We start from the raw sequence: 19,102 nt of genomic DNA, 5'->3' as shown, positions 1-19,102 counted from the left end.
CAGTTATCTGTCAAACACACACAAAAAATTCTAGTAGATAATAGACTGAAAAAGTCAGATCAGACATAACACTTGTATGGGGATAATTAGATAGAGGAGTATGTATAGGGCTAAATAGATGAGTATACAGGAGAACAGGTAGATAGGTAGATATGCATGGGGATAGATCGGTGAGTATGAATGGGAATAGGAAGAGAGACAGATGAGTATGCATGGCTGGGAGAGAGAATGACACACTGTTTCCTGGGAGATCTGTTCTCTCTGAACTGGAACTGCAGGGACCCACTGACATGGAATCAGCTGCTGAGATTGGAGCTTTAGACCTTACCCTTTTCAGATGGGTCCTTTTAATTTTACTTGTATTTAAGAACCAGCATGATGGGACCCCAAACCTCACTGGGACATCTAAGAACCATTCCTATTGTGTCTGGGCTCAGCTGAGCGTTTACCATAAGCCTTGAGAAATCCACCTCCTGTTTTCCCCTGTGTGCATCCCACTGCAGGGCAGGAGACCAAGTAAAAAGGTAGAAAGTTGCAGCACTAGAAAACATAGTGCCAGTTACATTGTGTGCAAAGGTTGGGATTTTCCACTGAGCTTAAGGCAGTTATTCATCCAACTCTCTTTTGTACCCAGTGGGCTTTGGGCTCCTAACTCCACTGAGCAACTTGGAAAATCCCATTGTCACAGTTATGGGGCTGGCTGCCCCTCAGGTTTCTCTGGGAGCACTCCTGCAATGCCCATGCTCCGACCTTCCTCAGGGTGGAATCTCACAGTTTTTACCCTCTGAAGATCCATCTGAACTGCAGCCAGGGATATGACTGGCAGCTCGTTTAGACATATAAGCACTAGCATTTTGGGCTGTATAAGTAGGGGCATTGCCAGCAGATCAAGGGACGTGATCGTTCCCCTCTATTCGACATTGGTGAGGCCCCATCTGGAGTACTGTGTCCAGTTTTGGGCCACACACTACAAGAATGATGTGGAAAAATAGGAAAACGTCCAGCAGAGGGCAACAAAAATTATTAGATGACTGGAACACATGATTTATGAAGAGAGGCTGAGGGAACTGGGATTATTTAGTCTGTGGAAGAGAAGAATGAGGGGGGATTTGATATCTGCTTTCAACTACCTGAAAGGGGGTTCCAAAGGGGATGGATCTAGACTGTTCTTGGGGGAGGTTTAGGTTGGATATTAGGAACAACTTTTTCACTAGGAGGGTGGTGAAGCACTGGAATGGGTTACCTAGGGAGGTGATAGAATCTCCTTCCTTTGAGGTTTTTAAGGTCAGGCTTGACAAAGCCCTGTCTGGGATGATTTAGTTGGGGATTGGTCCTGCTTTGAGCAGGGGATTGGACTAGATGACCTCCTGAGGTCCCTTCCAACCCTGATATTCTATGATTCTAGCTGTGCTCCAGCTCATGCACTAAAAATACAAGCAAGGAGAGCATAGCATCGCTGACCCCCCGCCCCAGCTATGTACTCCCTTGTGCAGCCTGCTCTGAAACCCCTGCAATGGTATCCTCACTTCTATTTTTATTGAGCTAACTAGAGCACAGGTAGTGAAGCACACACCCAGCAGCAGAGTAGACGTACCCTTGAGACCAGGACCTGGGTCAGGCTACCCCAGGCATAGTAATGGGTTACCACCATGGAAGTCCCACTGGGGTTTTGGCACCTGAATTTCCCTCCCTCTGGGAACCTGTGACTAGTAGGTTCCTTAAAATAGAGTACTTTTATTTAGCAGTTGGAACAAAATGTTAGATAAGAAAGGATTTGAAAACAGAAACCAACCTGTATGCATGTCCGTTTTACTTGAAGTCATGCCATATTATAATGGCAAGCCTAGCTGTTTTAGACAGTCCTGCTGTTCCCCTACAGAGCCCCTTTCCAAAAGACTCTCCTTTCAAACCCTGGAGACTTCTTCAAGTCTTGTTAGGCTTTGGTCCCTCCTAATCAAACTAGCTCTGTAGACTGGTTGGGACCAACCCAGAGTCAGCAGAGCCCATAGTTTGAGTATTTTCCCTTATCTACCCTTAAGGGGAAGCTGACGAGGGAATTATCTTGAGCCATCTCTGCCTTCCTGCCTGGACCATTGCAGACCCTCCCTCACTGGGAAGCACTGAATCAAAAATATTTGCACAAAAAACACCATTGCAAAGCCAGCACAGCATAGTCGTACCTGGCTTGGATTCTCCTGTCACTCCCATACCTTGTTCAACTGCACATGTTCCTGCCAGTGGGTGGTAGATTCACAGGGCAAAAACTTGGCCCCATTAAAGCAAATGGCACCAACTTCAATGGGACCAGGGTTTCATCCATTGATTTTAGCAGAAGCAAAGACAGCATGACCCATCCCCTGCACAGAACAAGCCAGAGAATTCCACCAAGTCATTCCTGTATCAAGCCCATGACATAGATTCATAGATACCAAGGTCAGAAGGGACCATCTAGTCTGACCTCCTGCACAATGCAGGCCACAGAATCTCAACCACCCACTCCTGAGAAAAACCTCACCTATGTCTGAGCTTTTGAAATCCTCAAATCGTGGTTTAAAGACTTCAAGAAGCAGAGAATCCTCCAGCAAGTGACCCGTGCCCCATGCTACAGAGAAAGGCGAAAAACCTCCAGGGCCTCTTCCAATCTGCCCTGGAGGAAAATTCCTTCCCGACCTGAAATATGGCGATCAGCTAAACCCTGAGCATATGGGCAAGATTCACCAGCCAGATACTAAAGAAAATTCTTTCCTGGGTAACTCAGATCCCACCCATCTAATATCTCATCACAGGGGATTAGGCCTATTTACCATGAATATTTAAAGATCAATTAATTACCAAAATCATGTTATCTCATCATACCATCTCCTCCATAAACTTATCGAGTTTAATCTTAAAGCCAGATAGATCTTTTTCCCCCACTGCTTCCCTTGGAAGGCTATTCCAAAACTTCACTCCTCTGATGGTTAGAAACCTTCATCTAATTTCAAGTCTAAACTTCCTGATGGCCAGTTTATATCCATTTGTTCTTGTGTCCACATTGGTACTGAGTTTAAATAATTCCTCTCCATCTCCGGTATTTATCCCTCTTATATATTTATAGAGAGCAATCATATCTCCCCTCAACCTTCTTTTAGTTAGGCTAAACATCTGGATGGGTAAAACATAGGTGTTAGGAGACATTTCATCTTGTATTTTACTTACAGCTAGGTTGGAACTTCTTGATATTTAAGCAAAAGCCTTCAGTTTAGACAAGTACACCACGGGCTTAAAGCTTATGTGAGTAGACAATGGTTTGAACTGATGGATTATTTGCAGACTAGTAGTTGAAATCCTATGCTCTCATGAAGTCCTATGTGTAAAAAAAGCTGAAAGTGTCTGAGAACTTAAAAATGGGATGAGACCAGACCATGAACACCAGTGATGACTGAACGTGGTGATATACCAAACAAAAAGAGTTCTCTACCAATCTTGTGGCTGTTTCCATCCCTTCACACTGACTCAATAGACATTCTAGGCTTCTGAGTGACAATCATGGAATCTGATAATATAGATGAGAAGGAAGAAACTATATTTGGGTTGTGTGTGTTTGTTTTGCTTGTTGACCTTTCGCCAGAACCAATATCTGAAAATGACTTGATAGAACAACCTGAAGAAAAGCTCTGTGTAGCTCAAATGCTTGTTCCTTCCACCAACATAAGTTGGCCCAATAAAAAGGTATTTCCTCACCTATCTGATAATGAATGCATGTCACTTCACAGACTGTGATGGGTACATTAAAAGAAAGAGACCACAAATGAGATACTTTATTTTTTTTTCATTTTTAATGGAAATTTGACAGAATATTAAAATGCTACATACACAGACGCTATGGACATCCATCAGGTCAATTACCTTTTCACCTAGTTATATATTTCAGTATACTCAGTCCTGGCATAGATCTTGTCCTATGCAATTTGGTCAATTTTCCTACCCCCATTCAGATTCTCCACTTTGAGGGAGAAGCTGGGACATTAGTTGAATTACAAGAAGCCTGAACCCCAGAGACTCCCATGGCCCCACACCCCAAACACAAGCACTATATTTGAAGAAGCTGCCACAGAACTCACTACATCCTCACAGTCTCCTATGATGCATCATGTGGTTTAAGTATGGAACCATCAACATGCAGCCCCATCAGAGCATTTAAAACAGATTGATTAATCCTCATGATATTATACCCAGCCGAATTCTGGCGATCGCTACAGACCAGATAACCACCTGGAGTAAATCAGCACAGTTGCATTGACTACCGTGGAGACACACCAGTTTACACCTACTGTGAATATGATCCTGTGAACTTAGTCAGAGCTTTTCTTAGGGCCATATTTACATGCTTATTTCTTAGGCTGTAGATGAGGGGGTTGAGCAGAGGAGTCAAGACTGTGTAGAAGACAGAGAACACTTTATTTAGGTCTCTCAGTGTGTTGTTTTTTGGTACCATGTAGACAATGACTAAGGTTCCATAGAAAACGGTCACCACAATGAGGTGGGATGAGCAGGTGGAAAAGGCCTTTTGCCTCCCAGTGGTGGATGGGATTCTCAGGATGGTGGCGATGATATATATGTAGGATGCCACCGTTAATAGAAAAGGGGGAAATGTATCAAAGAAGGAAAAGAATAAACTTACCATTGAAATCAGTTGCGTGTCACTGCAGGACAGTTTAAGCAGTGGAATGAAATCACAAAAGAAATGGTCTATTTCATTGGGGCCACAAAATATTAACTGCAACATCAAAAATATAATTACGGTAATAGCCAGAAAGCCACTTATCCAAGAGCCAGCTGCTAGCTGGAGACAGAACCTGCCATTCATAAGGGCTGCATAGTGCAGGGGTTTGCATATCGCTAAATACCTATCGTAAGACATTGCTGCTAGGAGAAAACATTCCGTCACCACTAGGAAACCAAAAGAATAAAGCTGTATGATACAACCACTAAATGAGATGGTCCTGTCCCCAGTGAGGAGACTGGCCAGCATCCTGGGCAGGATGGTGGAAGTGTAGCAGGTCTCCAAGCAGGACAAATTCCCCAGGAAAAAGTACATGGGGGTGTGCAGGTGCTGATCAGCCACAACTAGTGCAACAATGAGGATGTTCCCTGCCATGGTAACAATGTAGATCACTAGGAAAAGCAGAAAGAGAAGAATCTGCAGTCCAGGGAGATTCCTGAAACCCAGGAGGATGAATTCTGTGATGGACGTTTGATTTCCCCATTGTCTTTTCTCCATGCAATTTAGCTACTTTAAGAAGAGATTATGAAAAATAATTAGAACATAAAGCATGATTAAACCAGAATAAATATTCAACCAATTAGCTTTAAAAATCCAAAGAGCAAACTGAAATGAGGATTTATATTCTCTTACAGAGTCAAGTAATTAATATGTTGAAAACTTTGTAAGAAACAAGAAATACAGCAATTTTTACATCTGACCAGCCCACTCTTACATCCAGTCTTGTACCCTATCTCTGACAGTAGCCATGAGCAGATACTAGAGATCAGTGTGGAAGATCGCCAAATGGACAATTCCAGCTCATGCTGACAAGCGGCTGCTCAGCATAGGTCCCGGAACTAGGGGTTGGGGGGGGGGGGTTGCAGCACCTCCTGGCTTGAAGGGGTTTCTGTTATACACTGGGTTTACAGCTTGGTTCAATGGCTTTCAGCACCCCCACAGTACAAACTGTTCCAGCCCCCCCCTGCTGCTCAGGCTAGCTGCCAGCCACAATCCCACCTAACCCCATGGATACATACTTGTGTGGTTAGCTCAAGTCTCTGCCAGTGCCACCAGGCTTATTTTTAGGCAATTTGTTGACACAATCAGTGAATTCCCACAGGCCACTTTATTGAGAAATTAATACATTTTTAAAAGCCCTTCCAAAAACAGATTTTCAAAGGAACTCTGGGCTAGATTTCTTAGGGCCCGGCAATCAAAACTGGGGCCAGATTTTCAATAGGGCTCGGTAGTTTCCTCTCCGAAAATGGAGGATCCAAAAGGAATTTGAAATTTGCAATTGTTTTCACCCCCACCCCTAAAAAAAATATTCCCTGTTTCAAGCAGCTCTGATACATGCACTTTGCTGCTCAAGTGCTCCCAGCAGCTACTCCTTGTTCTGTGGCCTCTGCCCATCCATGGGCGTAGGGCACTGTGCCTTGTATCTGCCCAGTGATCCCTGGACCCTTGACAGTGGTCACTCCTCTGTACTGTTCTCCCACCAGGCTACTTGTTCTCCAGGGCCCTGCACAGGCATCTGTGGGGTGAAGAAGAAAACTCCCCAGCAAAGCCACCAGGCTGAACTAGGCTTCCATCACTCAGTCATTCCTTTCAGGGCCTGGGGCAGCAGCAGAAGCTGGTGGAGAGGGAGGGGGCAGCAGGGGGCTCCAGGTTCATGTTGCTTTGCTCTGCTCTGCCACATCCATGCAATGGGGGAGGGTCTGTGCCTTACATTCTCCCTAGCTCAGGAAAAGCTTGGTACATCTCAGCTTCCTCTCTGCTCCCCTCCCAGGCTCCTGCAGGGGTGAAGGGAAGAGGAAAGACCCTACCCTACAGCACTGAGAACCAGAGTCGCTAAGGTCCTGTCCCATTGATTGGGAAGCAAATGGTTTGCAATCTACCCCCAGGTGACCAGTGCCACAGGAAAGAGGGCAAACCTGAATCTGACTGGAGCCCTGCACAAAGAAAATATCCCCATCAGACACATGCACAGCTCACTCATAGACTTTAGGGTTATCATAATCATCTAGTCTGGCCTCCTGCATGTTGCAGGCCACAGAACCTCACCCACCCACTCCAATAACAGACCCATAACCTCTGGCTGAGTTACTGATGTCCTCAAATCATGGTTTAAAGACTTCAAGTTACAGAGTATCCACCATTTACACTAGTTCAAACCTGCAAGTGCCCCATGCTACAGATAAGGTCTCTGCCAATCTGAACCAGGGGAAAAATCCTTCCTGGCCCCTCTCAGCTCCCCACAAACTGGCCAGCAAACCCTGAGCATCCATCTGTCCCCGGTTGCACACTGCAGCCCGGCTGGTAGGAGCCTGGAAATGCAAATTGAGTCTCTGCTGTGTCCCTGCTGCTATGTAGTAGCCATGACTCACTGCTCCCAGCCCCTCTCTGCAGCCTTGCAGCACAGCAATATCAGGAGGCATTAGGAGACATATCAAGAGGAGAATAGGAAGTGAGACAGAACAGTAATGGCACAGTTAAGATCCATGCCACAGTGACAGATGAGGCTGCTGTTTCCTGATCTGCATGGATTTTCCATGCACCATGAATGCCTCTTAAAAGCTACTGAATGCCCCCGTCTCACTCACTGTAGGGGATAGCAAAAATGAAACATCTCTATTTAGCTAAGCAATAACCCCAACAATAAAAAAGCACAGATCCTGAAGTCCAGACTCAGGAAAAGCTCCCATTGATCCTGCTCAGTGGGAGTTTTACTGGAGAAAACACTGAGCAAATGAATCAGAGCCTCAGGATTTGCCCTAAGGATTTTAGCACTTACTTTTAATCCTGACCATAAGTGGCAACAGCTCCACAGAAGTGGACTGAGCTTGGGGAGCTGAAGTTGGTTTTCACTGTCTCTGCTTTCCTCAGTCCCTTTGCAGGGTCTGCCTCTGTCTGCTGAAATGTCTCTATGCACCAGAGGGGCACCTGGTTTCTGCTGCTCTGCTTGACTTCATGCATGACACCAAGGCTTAGTGCCACCTAGCCTGGGCTCTAGCAGCTAAAGCAGCCTGCCCTGAGACTGCTGATTTTAATGATCACTTTTAAGTGACGGTGATTTGGGGAATTAGATATATGTACCTGTTAAATCAGTGTAATGCAGTGGGTGTTCCTTTCTCCCTTTTCACCAGCGCACCTCCCATTCCCCCGAAGGAATGAGAAGTAAACAGGTAGTTAGGCACTTAATTCCCCTTAAATTGGGAAGTTAAGTGCCTAAACATCTTTACAAACCTGGCGGTGGCTTAGAAAATCATCCTATGGAGCTAGGAGAACTAAGGGATGAGCATTTAAGAGAAATCTGCGATTATCTGGTCATTTCTGGGCTAGGTTATAGTAACAGTACTGCAAAAAGCCAATACATTTGAATTAAATTAGGGCTGTCAAGCAATTAAAAAAATTAATCATAATTAATCGTGCAATTAATCACAATGTTAAACAATAATAGAATTACTTTTATTTAAATATTTTTGGATGTTTTCTACATTTCCAAGTATATTGATTTTAATTACAACACAGAATACAAAGTGTACAGGGCTCACTTTATATTTATTTTTGATTACAAATATTTGCACTGTAAAAAAACAAAATAAATAGCATTTTTCAATTCCCATATTGCAATCTTTTTGTCAAGAAAGTTGAACTTACAAATGTAGAATTATGTACAAAAAACCTGCATTCAAAAATAAAACAATGTCAAGACCTTTCAGTCCTATTTCTTGTTCAGCCAATCGCTCAGACAAAGAAGTTTGTTTACATTTGCAGGAGGTAATGTTGACCTTTTCTTGTTGACAATGTCACCTGAAAGTGAGAACAGGTGTTCCCATGGCACTATTGTAGCCAGTGTCACAAGATATTTACATGCCAGATGTGCTAAAGATTCATATGTCCCTTCATGCTTCAACCACCATTCCAGAGGACATGCACCCATGCTGATTCTGCTTGATAACAATCCAAACAGTGCAGATCGATGCATGTTCATTTTCATCAGCTGAGTCATATGCCACCAGTAGAAGGTTGATTTTCTTTTTTTTTGGTGGTTCAGGTTCTGTAATTTCTGCATCAGAGTATTACTCTTTTAAGACTTAAAAAAAACATGCTCCACACCACATCCCTTTCACATTTTGGAAGGCACTTCAGATACTTAAACCTTGGTTTGAGTGCTGTAGCTATCTTAAAAAATCTCACATTGGTATCTTATTTGCATTTTGTCAAATCTGCAGTGGAAGTGTTCTTAAAATGAACATGTGCTGAGTCATCTTCCAAGACTGAAATATATGAAATATATGATAGAATACAGATATTCAATTCTCCCCCAAGGAGTTCAGTCACACATTTAATTAACACATTATTTTTTAACAAGTGTCATCAGCATGGAAGCATGTCCTCTGGAATGGTGGCCAAGGCACGAAGGGACATAAGAATCTTTAGCATATCTGGCATGTAAATACCTTGTGATGCCGCTACAAAAGTCCCATGTGAATGCCTATTCTCACTGTCTGGTGACATTTTAAATAAGAAGTGGGCAACATTATTTCCCATAAATGTAAACAAACTTGTTTGTCTTAGCGATTGGCTGAACAAGAAGTAGGACTGAGTGGACTTGTAGGGTCTAAAGTTTTACATTGTTTTGTTTTTGAGTGCAGTTATGTAACAAAAAAAATCTACATTTGTAAGTTGCACTTTCACAATAAAGTGATTGCACTATAGTACTTTGAGGTGAATTGAAAAATACTGTTTCTTTTGATTATGATTTTACAGTGCAAATATTTGTAATAAAAATAATATAAAGAGAATAATGTACACTTTGTATTCTTTATTGTAATTGAAATCACTATATTTGAAAATGTAGCAAAACATCCAAAATGTTTAAGAAATTTCAATTGGTAGGCTATTGATTAACAATGTGAATAAAAGTGTGATTAATCGTGATTAATTTTTAATCATGATTAATTGTTTGAATTAATCACATGAATTAACTGTGATTAATCATCAGCCTTAAATTAAATTTATCAGAAACCATTTAAATTGTGAAAAGCAGGAGGAATTACAAGGTCAGGGACTGTCTGCCTTGCAGGCTCCAAAGGATAAATTGAACCCCCCACTGCTATGCATTTGCACCATGACCTAAGGGTTATCTGATCTGGGTTGTTTTAGATAAGCTTGGGGAGCAAATTCAAAAGCTGAGGCAGGACCCAGCAAACCTAGACCATCCCTGACAGGTGTTTGTCCAATCTGTTCTGAAAACCTCCAGTGATGGGGATTCCACAACCTTCCTATGTAACCAGTTCCATAGCTTAACTAGCCTAAGAGTTAGAAAGATTTTTCTTAATACCTAACCTGAATCTCCCTTGCTTCAAATTTAGCTGATTACTTCTTGTCCTACTCTTGGCAAAAAGAAAGAAGGAAAGAAAAAGAAGAGTTAGTTAATTCTGCATGGCCGCATCCATACACAGAAGTTACAGCAGTTTAACTACAACTGGTTTTTAAAACAGTTTAACTAAAGCTACATTTTTAAACTGATTTAGTTAGCCTCCTGGGTGGGCATTTGTAACAATTTAAACCTGGAATGATCAGTTTAGTTTGTGCCTGTAAATTTACCAGTGTAAACTCTGGACTAATATTACATCATAGTCCTGAGGGCTGGTTATTTAACTCATTAGGCATCTTTTTCTCCATGGATCTTAAAAGCACAGAGAAAATATTAAGACATATCAGTTCAGAATCTAATCTATCTATCTATCTATCTATCTATCCTACATACAGACATGTCCCCCATCACCATATTAGGTGAGGGTCAGATGTTAATACTCTCCTGATGTCCAGAAATGCCTAATTGTGCCTGTTCTTCCACTGGTTTCAAAGGGATAACTCTCAGAGTACAGTCCTATACAGTGTGAATAGCATACTGGGTATCTAGAGAAGCTGTATACAGGAAGGTATTCTATGTTAGGGGTGTAGCTCATGATGTTTTGGGGAATGGGATTGTGTGGAGGTGTGGAGTTCACTGCTTCAAATACAACATGACCCTGAGGCAGAGAATTGCCAACTGAAGCTGGGTAAGGCAAACCCAACACTGAGTTGGGCAAAATCAATCTAGACATATGACTCAGATCACATGGTGTTGGCTTGTTGCAAGTACATGTGTGACAGGGTGGATTAGCTCATTCTAGGTTCTGGGTGTCATCCTGCCTCGGTTTCCCCTTCTTCACCGAGTGTGAGGTAGACTCGGAGCTTTCTGAAATTCTGGTGCTCTGTTGTAGAATGTCAAAGAAGTTTGCTGAGCTGCTTCAGTTATAATGATACAGAAAGGGTTAAGGAATAGAACTGGTCAAAAAAAATCCACTCAACCTGTTTTGTGACAGAAAGCTGGGTTTTGACTAAATTAAAATTTTCATGGAAACAATCTGGTTTTGACTTTTTCTCAAGAAATCTGAAAACCAAAACAGTCTTAAAAATCCAAGGCTGGTTTGTGCTCATCTTGTTTATTCTCAAGCCTCCCCAAGAAAGGGGATGTAAGGACTTGGGGGGATTTTGGGGGAGAAGACATCTCCAAGTGGGCTCTTTCCCTGTTCTTTGTTTAAGATGCTTGGTGGTGGCAGCATACTGTTCAAGGACAAGGCAAAGTTTGTAGCTTGGGGAAGTTTTTAACCTAAGCTTGTAAGAATAAGCTTAGGGGGTCTTTCATGGGGGTTCCCACATCTGTACCCTAGAGAGTTCAGGGTGGGGAAGGAACCCTGACAGTACCTGTCAACCTGACATTAAAATGCCATATAACTACTACACCAGCATGTATGTAGCGAGTAGTCAATTATGCTGTTGGCCCTGTTTCTCATTTACACTCAGGTCACTTGAAAGCATTCTGGGGGTTTTTTAGGGGTATTAAAATAGGAGACAATTCTGTTTACGGTATAAAGGAGCCTCATTGTAAATGTGAATCAGCCTTCTTATGCATTTGCCTCACTTCTCAGATACTCATATATATGTATTTTTGATTGTTCAAGGTTAAAAAGTGTGTCTATTGGTTTGTTGTTGCTATTCATATCACCTAATACACACAATTAACACACAGCATTGTCCAGTGAATATGCTACATGTGCTGAGGTCAGGAGTCCTGGGTTGGATTCCTGCCTCTTGCAGTGATCTGTTGTGTGATGTTGGGCAAATCACTTCCCCTTCCAGTGTCTCATTTTCCCCACCTTTAAATGGCAATATTGATCTTTACATGCCTGTGAGAAATGCTTTGAAAAGTTTGGACTGAAACTGTATTGGTCAGAACAAGTATGTAAGTGATAGATGTGTATTTTTATGTCATGGACCTACAAAAGGATTGTGGCACAGATCTTCACAATGCCTAACTTTTAGATGCCTACAAAATACCTGGAACAACAATTGGATCCGCGTAATCTGAGTTAGCCACCCAGGCTCCCTACACAATGCATGGAGAGAGAATAGAATTCACAAAAGCCAGTATGCTAGGCAGGGATCTCCCTCAGCTAGCAAAATGACCTCAATGCCACTCTGTCAGAAAATTCAATGCCTAAGGCTATGTCTACACTACAGTCTATGTCGGTGTGACGTTGTGCCCCATAATGCTTATGAAATATACATATGAGTGTAAATATGACATAACTAGAATAATTCTATGATAGATATGCCATGTAACGTATCTTTGCAAAGGTTACGATCTACTAAATATATTCATCCTATTTGTATTCATGTATCATTTTTACATCTGAAGTTATGAGTGTTGGCTCTATGCTTGTATTTAAAGTGTTTCCTGGAGGAAACACATAAGGCAGATTTGGGCAACATAGTCTGAAGGGGTTATTCAAGTAATTGGGAGTACTTAACTAACAATGGACTTTGGGAGATACCAATCCACATCTGTGCTTTCCTGGGAATATTCAAACTAACATGTAAACAATGGCGTCGGCCTGCAAAAAGTTGAATCATCCATAGACATGTGACTTGCTCAGGTGGCTACAGACTCCATATTGTTGCTGTGATCTTGCACAGGAGAACAAAGGGGGTTCCACCCACAAGAGAGAGAATATATAAGGCCCTGGAAAACCCTCCATTTTGTCTTCAAAAGAACCTATGGGAGTTAGCTGCCAACCTCATATGTTAGGTCAACAGGATGTGGTCTCCTAACTCCTAACCCTAAATCCTTATTTAGGCACCTACCTGATTTTCACTCAGTAGTGTTGTGCTGGAGATAGACCCTATTTCTTCCTGCGTCATAGTGGAATGGAAAAAGCAGCCCCATGTTAAAAATCCAGTGGAAGCTCCTGCCTTCTCCCCTGTGAGGCCAGGATTTTCAAACCAGCCTATCAGGGTTAAGTGTCTGACTCACATTAACTTTCAGTGGCATTTGGGTGTCTAACCCCCTTAGTTTGCTTTAAAATCCCAACCTCCATCCACAAGGGGAAACCTCTCCTTGTGGATCATCATATCAGGAGAGCTAGTTGTCTCTCTGTGTTCATACACACTCCACTCTCATGAAGAAGTCATGAAGAAATGCAGAGCTCTATAATTCTTCTTCTTTGTACTACTCTGACTGGGTACAGAAGGCCCTTATAGATGCAGCCAGAAAACACCACCCCTAAATGTGATTCCATCCTGTCCCATTGCATCAGGAATGCTCTACATGACCAGCCTGCTGGGCAACAGGGCCATCATAGCTGTGGTGCTGGCTGAGCCCCAGCTCCACACCCCCATGAACTTCTTCCTGGGCCACCTCTCCCGCCTGGACATCTTCTACAGCACAGTCACCATGCCCAAGATGCTGTCTTCCTCTCGGGGCACCAGACCATCTCGTTTGCCAGCTGCCTGGCCCAGCTCCACTTCTTCCACTTCCTGGGCAGCAGTGAGGCTTTGCTGCTGCCCATCATGGCCTATGATCACTACTTGGCCATCTGCAACCCGCTGCACTACAGGCTGGTCATGAGCCCACAGGCCTGCCTGCTTCTAGCAGAAGCCACCTGGGCCACTGGCTTCCTTCATGCGCTGATGTACACGGTCATGACATTTCAGAATTTGTGCATTTCTGTGGCCCCAATGAAATCCACCACTTCTTCTGTAATATCAAGTCCCGCTGAGCCTGGCCTGCAGCAGCACCTGCCTCAACCTGACACTGCTCAGCTTCATCACTGGGAGCATCGCGCTGAGTCTGCTCATCCTCACGCTTCTCTCCTACCTCTATATCATCTCCTTCCTCCTCCTGAAGGTCCGCTCTCAGGAATGCAGGAGAAAGGCCTTTTCCACCTGTGCCTCTCACCTCCCCATGGTATCTATTCTATATGCCGGTCCTTGGTAATTCCATGATTGCCTCTCCAGGTTCCCCCTCCGAAAGAGACATGATACCCGTCCTCATGTATAGCATCGTCACCCCAGTTCTGAACCCCCGATCTACACCCTGAGAAATGAGGAGGTAAAATCTGCTCTGAAGAAATGTCTGAACAGAAAACTTTTCCCTTAAAGAAAATGAATTAAACGAAGGCAAATGCTGTTCAATTAAAATTAAAGCATTTTAGTCTTTGTTTTTTTAAAAACCCTTTGCATTTTTTTCATTTTCCCCACTTCCTGGGGGCCTATTGGCTAGAATAACATCATTTCTCATAAGATGGTTGGATTTTCTTTAACTTTAATGGTGAATATCCTGTGTGTATTGTGGGAAAATTTCAACATCCTTGTAATAAATTTATCCTTAAATTACTGAGATGTACTCATGTCAGTTGGAAATTTTCAGTTGCAAGTGGTCAAGGTTCCTTCCCCACTTTGAACTCTAGGGTACAGATGTGGGGACCTTCATGAAAGATCCCATAAGCTTATTTTTACCAGCTTAGGTTAAAACTTCCCCAAGGTACAAACTGTTTTACCTTATGTCCCTGGACCTCATGCTGCCACCACCAAAGTCTCTAACAAAAATAACAGGGGAAGTGCCCACTTGGAAACGTCTCCCCACAAAAAATATCCCCCCAAGCACTATACCCCCTTTCCTGGGGAAGGCTTGATAAAATTGTTCACCAATTTGCATAGGTGAACACAGAACCAAACCCGTGGATCTTAAGAACAATGAAAAAGCAATCAGGATCTTAAAAGAGAATTTAATTAAAGAATAGGTAAAAAAAAAATCCTCTGTGAAATCAGGAAGGGAAATACCTTACAGAGTAGTCATATTCAAAACATAGAGAATCCCTCTAGGCAAAACCTTAAGTTACAAAAAGACACAAAAACAGGAATATACATCCCATTCAGCACAACTTATTTTATCAGCCACTTAAACAAAACAGAATCTAATACATATCTAACTAGATTGCTTACTAACTTTTTACAGGTGTTCTGAAGATCATTCCTGATCTGGTCCCGGCAAAAGCATCACACAGACAGACCCTTTGTTTCCCCCCCACACAACCTCTAGCTTTGAAAGTATCTTGTCTCCTCATTGGTCATTTTGGTCAGGTGCCAGCAAGGTTATCCTAGCTTCTTAACCCTTTACAGGTGAAAGGGTTTTGCCTCTGGCCAAGAGGGATTTTATAGTTCTGTATACAGAAAGGTGGTTACCCTTCCCTTTATATTTATGACACGCCCCTCAAATCACCGATAGGGTGAAACACTGGCTGTGATTTCTTCCTGGAGCTCTAGGAGAAAACAGAGTTAATAAGACACATGCACCTCTAAATATACTACCAAGTGTATAAAGACTAACAATATTTTCCACATCTCAAGGATGATTTTAATCAGTTGACTCTGGGAAACTTTCATGGGAGAGTGCATCAACCACTTTGTTAGAAGCTCCTGAGATGTGTTGGATGTCAAAATCAAAATCTTGGAGAGCTAAACTCCACCGAATAAGTCTTTTGTTATTTCCCGTGCTGGTATGGAGCCACTGTAGCGCAGCATGGTCAGTTTGCAGGTGGAAACACCGTCCCCAAATGTATGATCGTAGTTTTTCCAGAGCGTAGACAATGGCGTAACATTCTTTTTCACTGACTGACCAGTTGCTTTCCCTCTCAGACAGGTTCTTGCTGAGAAATACTACAGGATGGAATTCTTGATCCGTCCCTTCCTGCATGTAAACTGCTCCCACAGCACGCTCGGACGCATCTGTGGTTACTTGGAACGGTTTGTCAAAGTCTGGGGCCCTCACCACATGGTCAGACATGAGTGTTGCTTTAAGCTGGTTAAAAGCCTTCTGACACTCTTCGGTCCATTGAACGGCATTTGGCTGTTTCTTTTTGGTTAGGTCTGTCAGTGGGGCGGCGATTTGGCTCTATTGCGGTACAAATCGACTCTAATATCCAGCCAAGCCTAAGAAGGATAGGACATGTTTCTTTTAATTTGGGACAGGCCGCTTTTGGATAGCATCCACTTTGGCCTGTAGGGGGTTGATAGTTCCTTGACCCACTGGTGTCCAAAGTAAGTCACTCTGTTAGGCCTATTTGACACCTCTTAGCCTTAACAGTTAGTCCTGCCTCCCTTATGCGCTCAAAGACTTTTTGTAGATATTCCAGGTGTTCTGCCCAGGAATCCAAAAATATGGCCACATAATCAAGGTAGGCAACTGCATATTCTCCTAATCCCGCTAGGAGACCATATACAAGTCTTCGGAAGGTGGCGGGTACATTCCGCAGCCCAAAAGGGAGTACATTAAATTCATACAGCCCCACATGTGTGGTGAAGGCTGACCTTCCCTTGGTGGATTCATCGAGCGGTACCTGCCAGTACCCCTTGGTTAAGTCCAAGGTAGAGATGAACTGGGCCCGTTCCAGTTTCTCCAATAGTTCATCTGTGCGTGGCATTGGATAGTTGTCTGGGCGAGTTACAGCATTTAGCTTACAGCAGTCTATACAAAAACGTATGTCCCCATCTGGTTTGGGACCTACAACCACTGGAGATACGCATGCACTGCTGGAGGGGCGGATTACATCCATCTGTAGCATATCTTGGCTATCCCGTTCTATAACAGTTTTAGCTTGAGGAGACACCCGGTAAGGTTGGGCTTTAATTGGGTGAGCATTACCTGTGTCAATGGAGTGGTATGCCCATTCAGTCAGTCCTGGGGTGGCTGAGAATGTTGGCGCATAGGTAGTGCACAGCTCCTTGATCTACTGTCACTGCAGGCACCCAAAGGTCATGGAGAGGTTGACCTCTTCTTCACCACCATTGCTTTTCCCTTCATAGTAGACACCTTCAGGCCACTCAGCATCATCTGTCCCTGAGCTGTAAACTGACAAACCTTTAATTCTCTGGAATAAAAGGGCTTTAGAGAATTAATATGGTACAACTTAGGCTTTCAGTTGGAGGTGGGGAATGCTATGAGATAATTAACAGGTACCAGGCGTTCTTGGACTGTGAATGGCCCTTCCCACCATACTTCCATTTTATGGGCCTGGAGCACCTTTAAGACCATGACCTAGTCCCCTACTTTGAAGGACCGCTCTCTGGGATGTTTATCATACCAAGCTTTTAGCTCTTTTGGAGCATCTTTTATGTTTTCTTTAGCAAGGGCTAAAGAGGTTTGGAGGGTGTTTTGTAGGTTGGTTACAAAGTCCAGAATGTTAGTTCCTGGAGAAGGTGTAAACCCCTCCCATTGCTGCTGCACCAACTGTAATGGCCCCTTAACCTTGTGGACATATACAAGTTCAAATGGTGAAAACCCTAAACTGGGATGAGGTACAGCTCTGTAGGCAAAGAGCAATTGCTGCAACACTAGATCCCAATCATTGGAGTGCTCATTTATGAATTTTACGTATCATGGCACCCAAAGTTCCATTAAACTTCTCCACCAGGCCATTTGTTTGATGGTGGTAAGAAGTGACAACCAAGTGATTTACCCCATGAGCTTCCCAAAGGCTTTCCATAGTTCCTGCCAGGAAATTAGTTCCTGCATTTGTGAGGATGTCAGAGGGCCAACCTACCCTGGCAAAAATGTCTGTTAGTGCCTGGCACACACTTTTAGCCCTGGTGTTGCTTAGAGCTACTGCTTCCAGCCATCGGGTGGCAAAATCCATGAAAGTCAGTATGTACTGTTTTCCTCTGGGTGTCTTTCGGAAAAGGACCCAGAATATCCACAGCTATCCGCTCAAATGGAACCTTAATGATGGGGAGTGGCTGGAGAGGGGCTTTGACCTGGTCTTGGGGTTTTCCCATTCTTTGGCATACCTCACAAGACCGGACATAGGTAGAAACATCCTTGCCCATTCCCTTCCAGTGGAATGGCCTCCCCAAACGGTCTTTGGTCCTGTTCATCCCAGAATGGCCACTAGGATGATCATGGGCTAAGCTCAAGAGCTTTACCCGGTACTTAAGTGGAACTACCAACTGTCTCTGAGGATGCCAGTCTTCCTGGTGTCCACCAGAAAGAGTTTCCTTGTATAAAAGTCCCCTTTCTACAACAAACCTAGATCGATTAGAAGACCTGAGAGGTGGTGGGTTACTCTGTGCTGCCGTCCAAGCTCTCTGGAGGCTTTCATCTGCTTCCCGTTTGGTCTGGAACTGTTCCCTTGATGCTGGAAACATCAGTTCCTCGTTGGATTGTGGACCTGTGCTTGGTCCCTCTGGAAGCGATGGAGGTGATGGGACTGTTTCCGTTGACTGTGAACCGCTCTCCGCTGGTGCTGGAGTGTTGGGGTTCAGGCTTCGGCTGAGCCTCTTGTGTAGGGCTGCTGCCGGTTCAGGTTTGGTGGGGGCCCTCTGGTGTTGGGGTTGCAAGTACTAGATTCAGTGCTGCCAATGGGTCTGATGCTGGTTGTTCCACTGGTTCCAATTCTGGGACTGTCTCTATCTGGGTCTCTGGGACTGGATTCACTACTGCTGCTGCAGATGTTGGCATGGGGTCCGGTTCCATTACCTCTGACCCGGTCCTGGTAGAAGTTTTCGGAACAGAGCTAGGCGTGATGGCTTGCTTAGCTTGGCTGCGGGTGACCGTTCCCACCCTCTTGGAGAGTTTCACCTGATTGGCCAAATATTCCCCTAACAGAATGGGGATAGGATAATCATCATAGACTGCAAAAGTCCACGTTCCTGACCAGCCTTTGTAGTGGACAGGCAACTTGGCTGTAGGCAAGTCAAAAGAGTTGGACTTGAAGGGTTGAATTGTCACTTGGATTTCTGGCTCAATTAAATTGGGGTCCATTAAGGAAGCATGGATTGCCGACACTTGTGCTCCAGTGTCCCTCCACGCGGTGACCTTTTTTCCACCCACACTCACAGTTTCCCTCCATTCCGAGGGTATCTGGGAGGTATCTGGGTCTGAGGACCTCTGGGGTGATTCCGGTGCAATGAACTGTAATCTGTTGGGGTTCTTGGGGCAGTTGGCCTTTACATGTCCTGGCTCGT

The 19,102-nt window shown here is 43.8% G+C and overlaps 1 protein-coding gene and 1 pseudogene across 1 annotated transcript; one reads left to right on the top strand and one right to left on the bottom strand.

Moving 5' to 3' along the window:
• Positions 1 to 3,838: 3,838 nt before the first annotated feature.
• On the bottom strand, positions 3,839 to 7,764 carry LOC119842354 (olfactory receptor 502-like). Its single transcript, XM_038370361.2, has 2 exons — positions 7,542 to 7,764; positions 3,839 to 5,272 (listed from the first exon to the last, which is right to left on the bottom strand). Exon 2 carries the CDS (start codon positions 5,261 to 5,263, stop codon positions 4,310 to 4,312), a length of 954 nt encoding a protein of 317 aa, XP_038226289.1. The 5' UTR covers positions 5,264 to 5,272; positions 7,542 to 7,764; the 3' UTR covers positions 3,839 to 4,309.
• A 5,636-nt stretch (positions 7,765 to 13,400) lies between these two features.
• Positions 13,401 to 14,240, top strand: LOC119842165 (annotated as a pseudogene).
• Positions 14,241 to 19,102: the final 4,862 nt, after the last annotated feature.

The sequence above is a fragment of the Dermochelys coriacea genome, chromosome 13 (assembly GCF_009764565.3).
Source record: "Dermochelys coriacea isolate rDerCor1 chromosome 13, rDerCor1.pri.v4, whole genome shotgun sequence".
NCBI classification, from domain to species: domain Eukaryota; kingdom Metazoa; phylum Chordata; order Testudines; family Dermochelyidae; genus Dermochelys; species Dermochelys coriacea.
This window is presented reverse-complemented; position numbering and strand designations above follow the sequence as displayed.

Bases quoted from the DNA above. Each gene is read 5' to 3' on its own strand.
- LOC119842354 (XM_038370361.2), bottom strand. From the start codon at position 5,263: ATGGAGAAAAGACAATGGGGAAATCAAACGTCCATCACAGAATTCATC.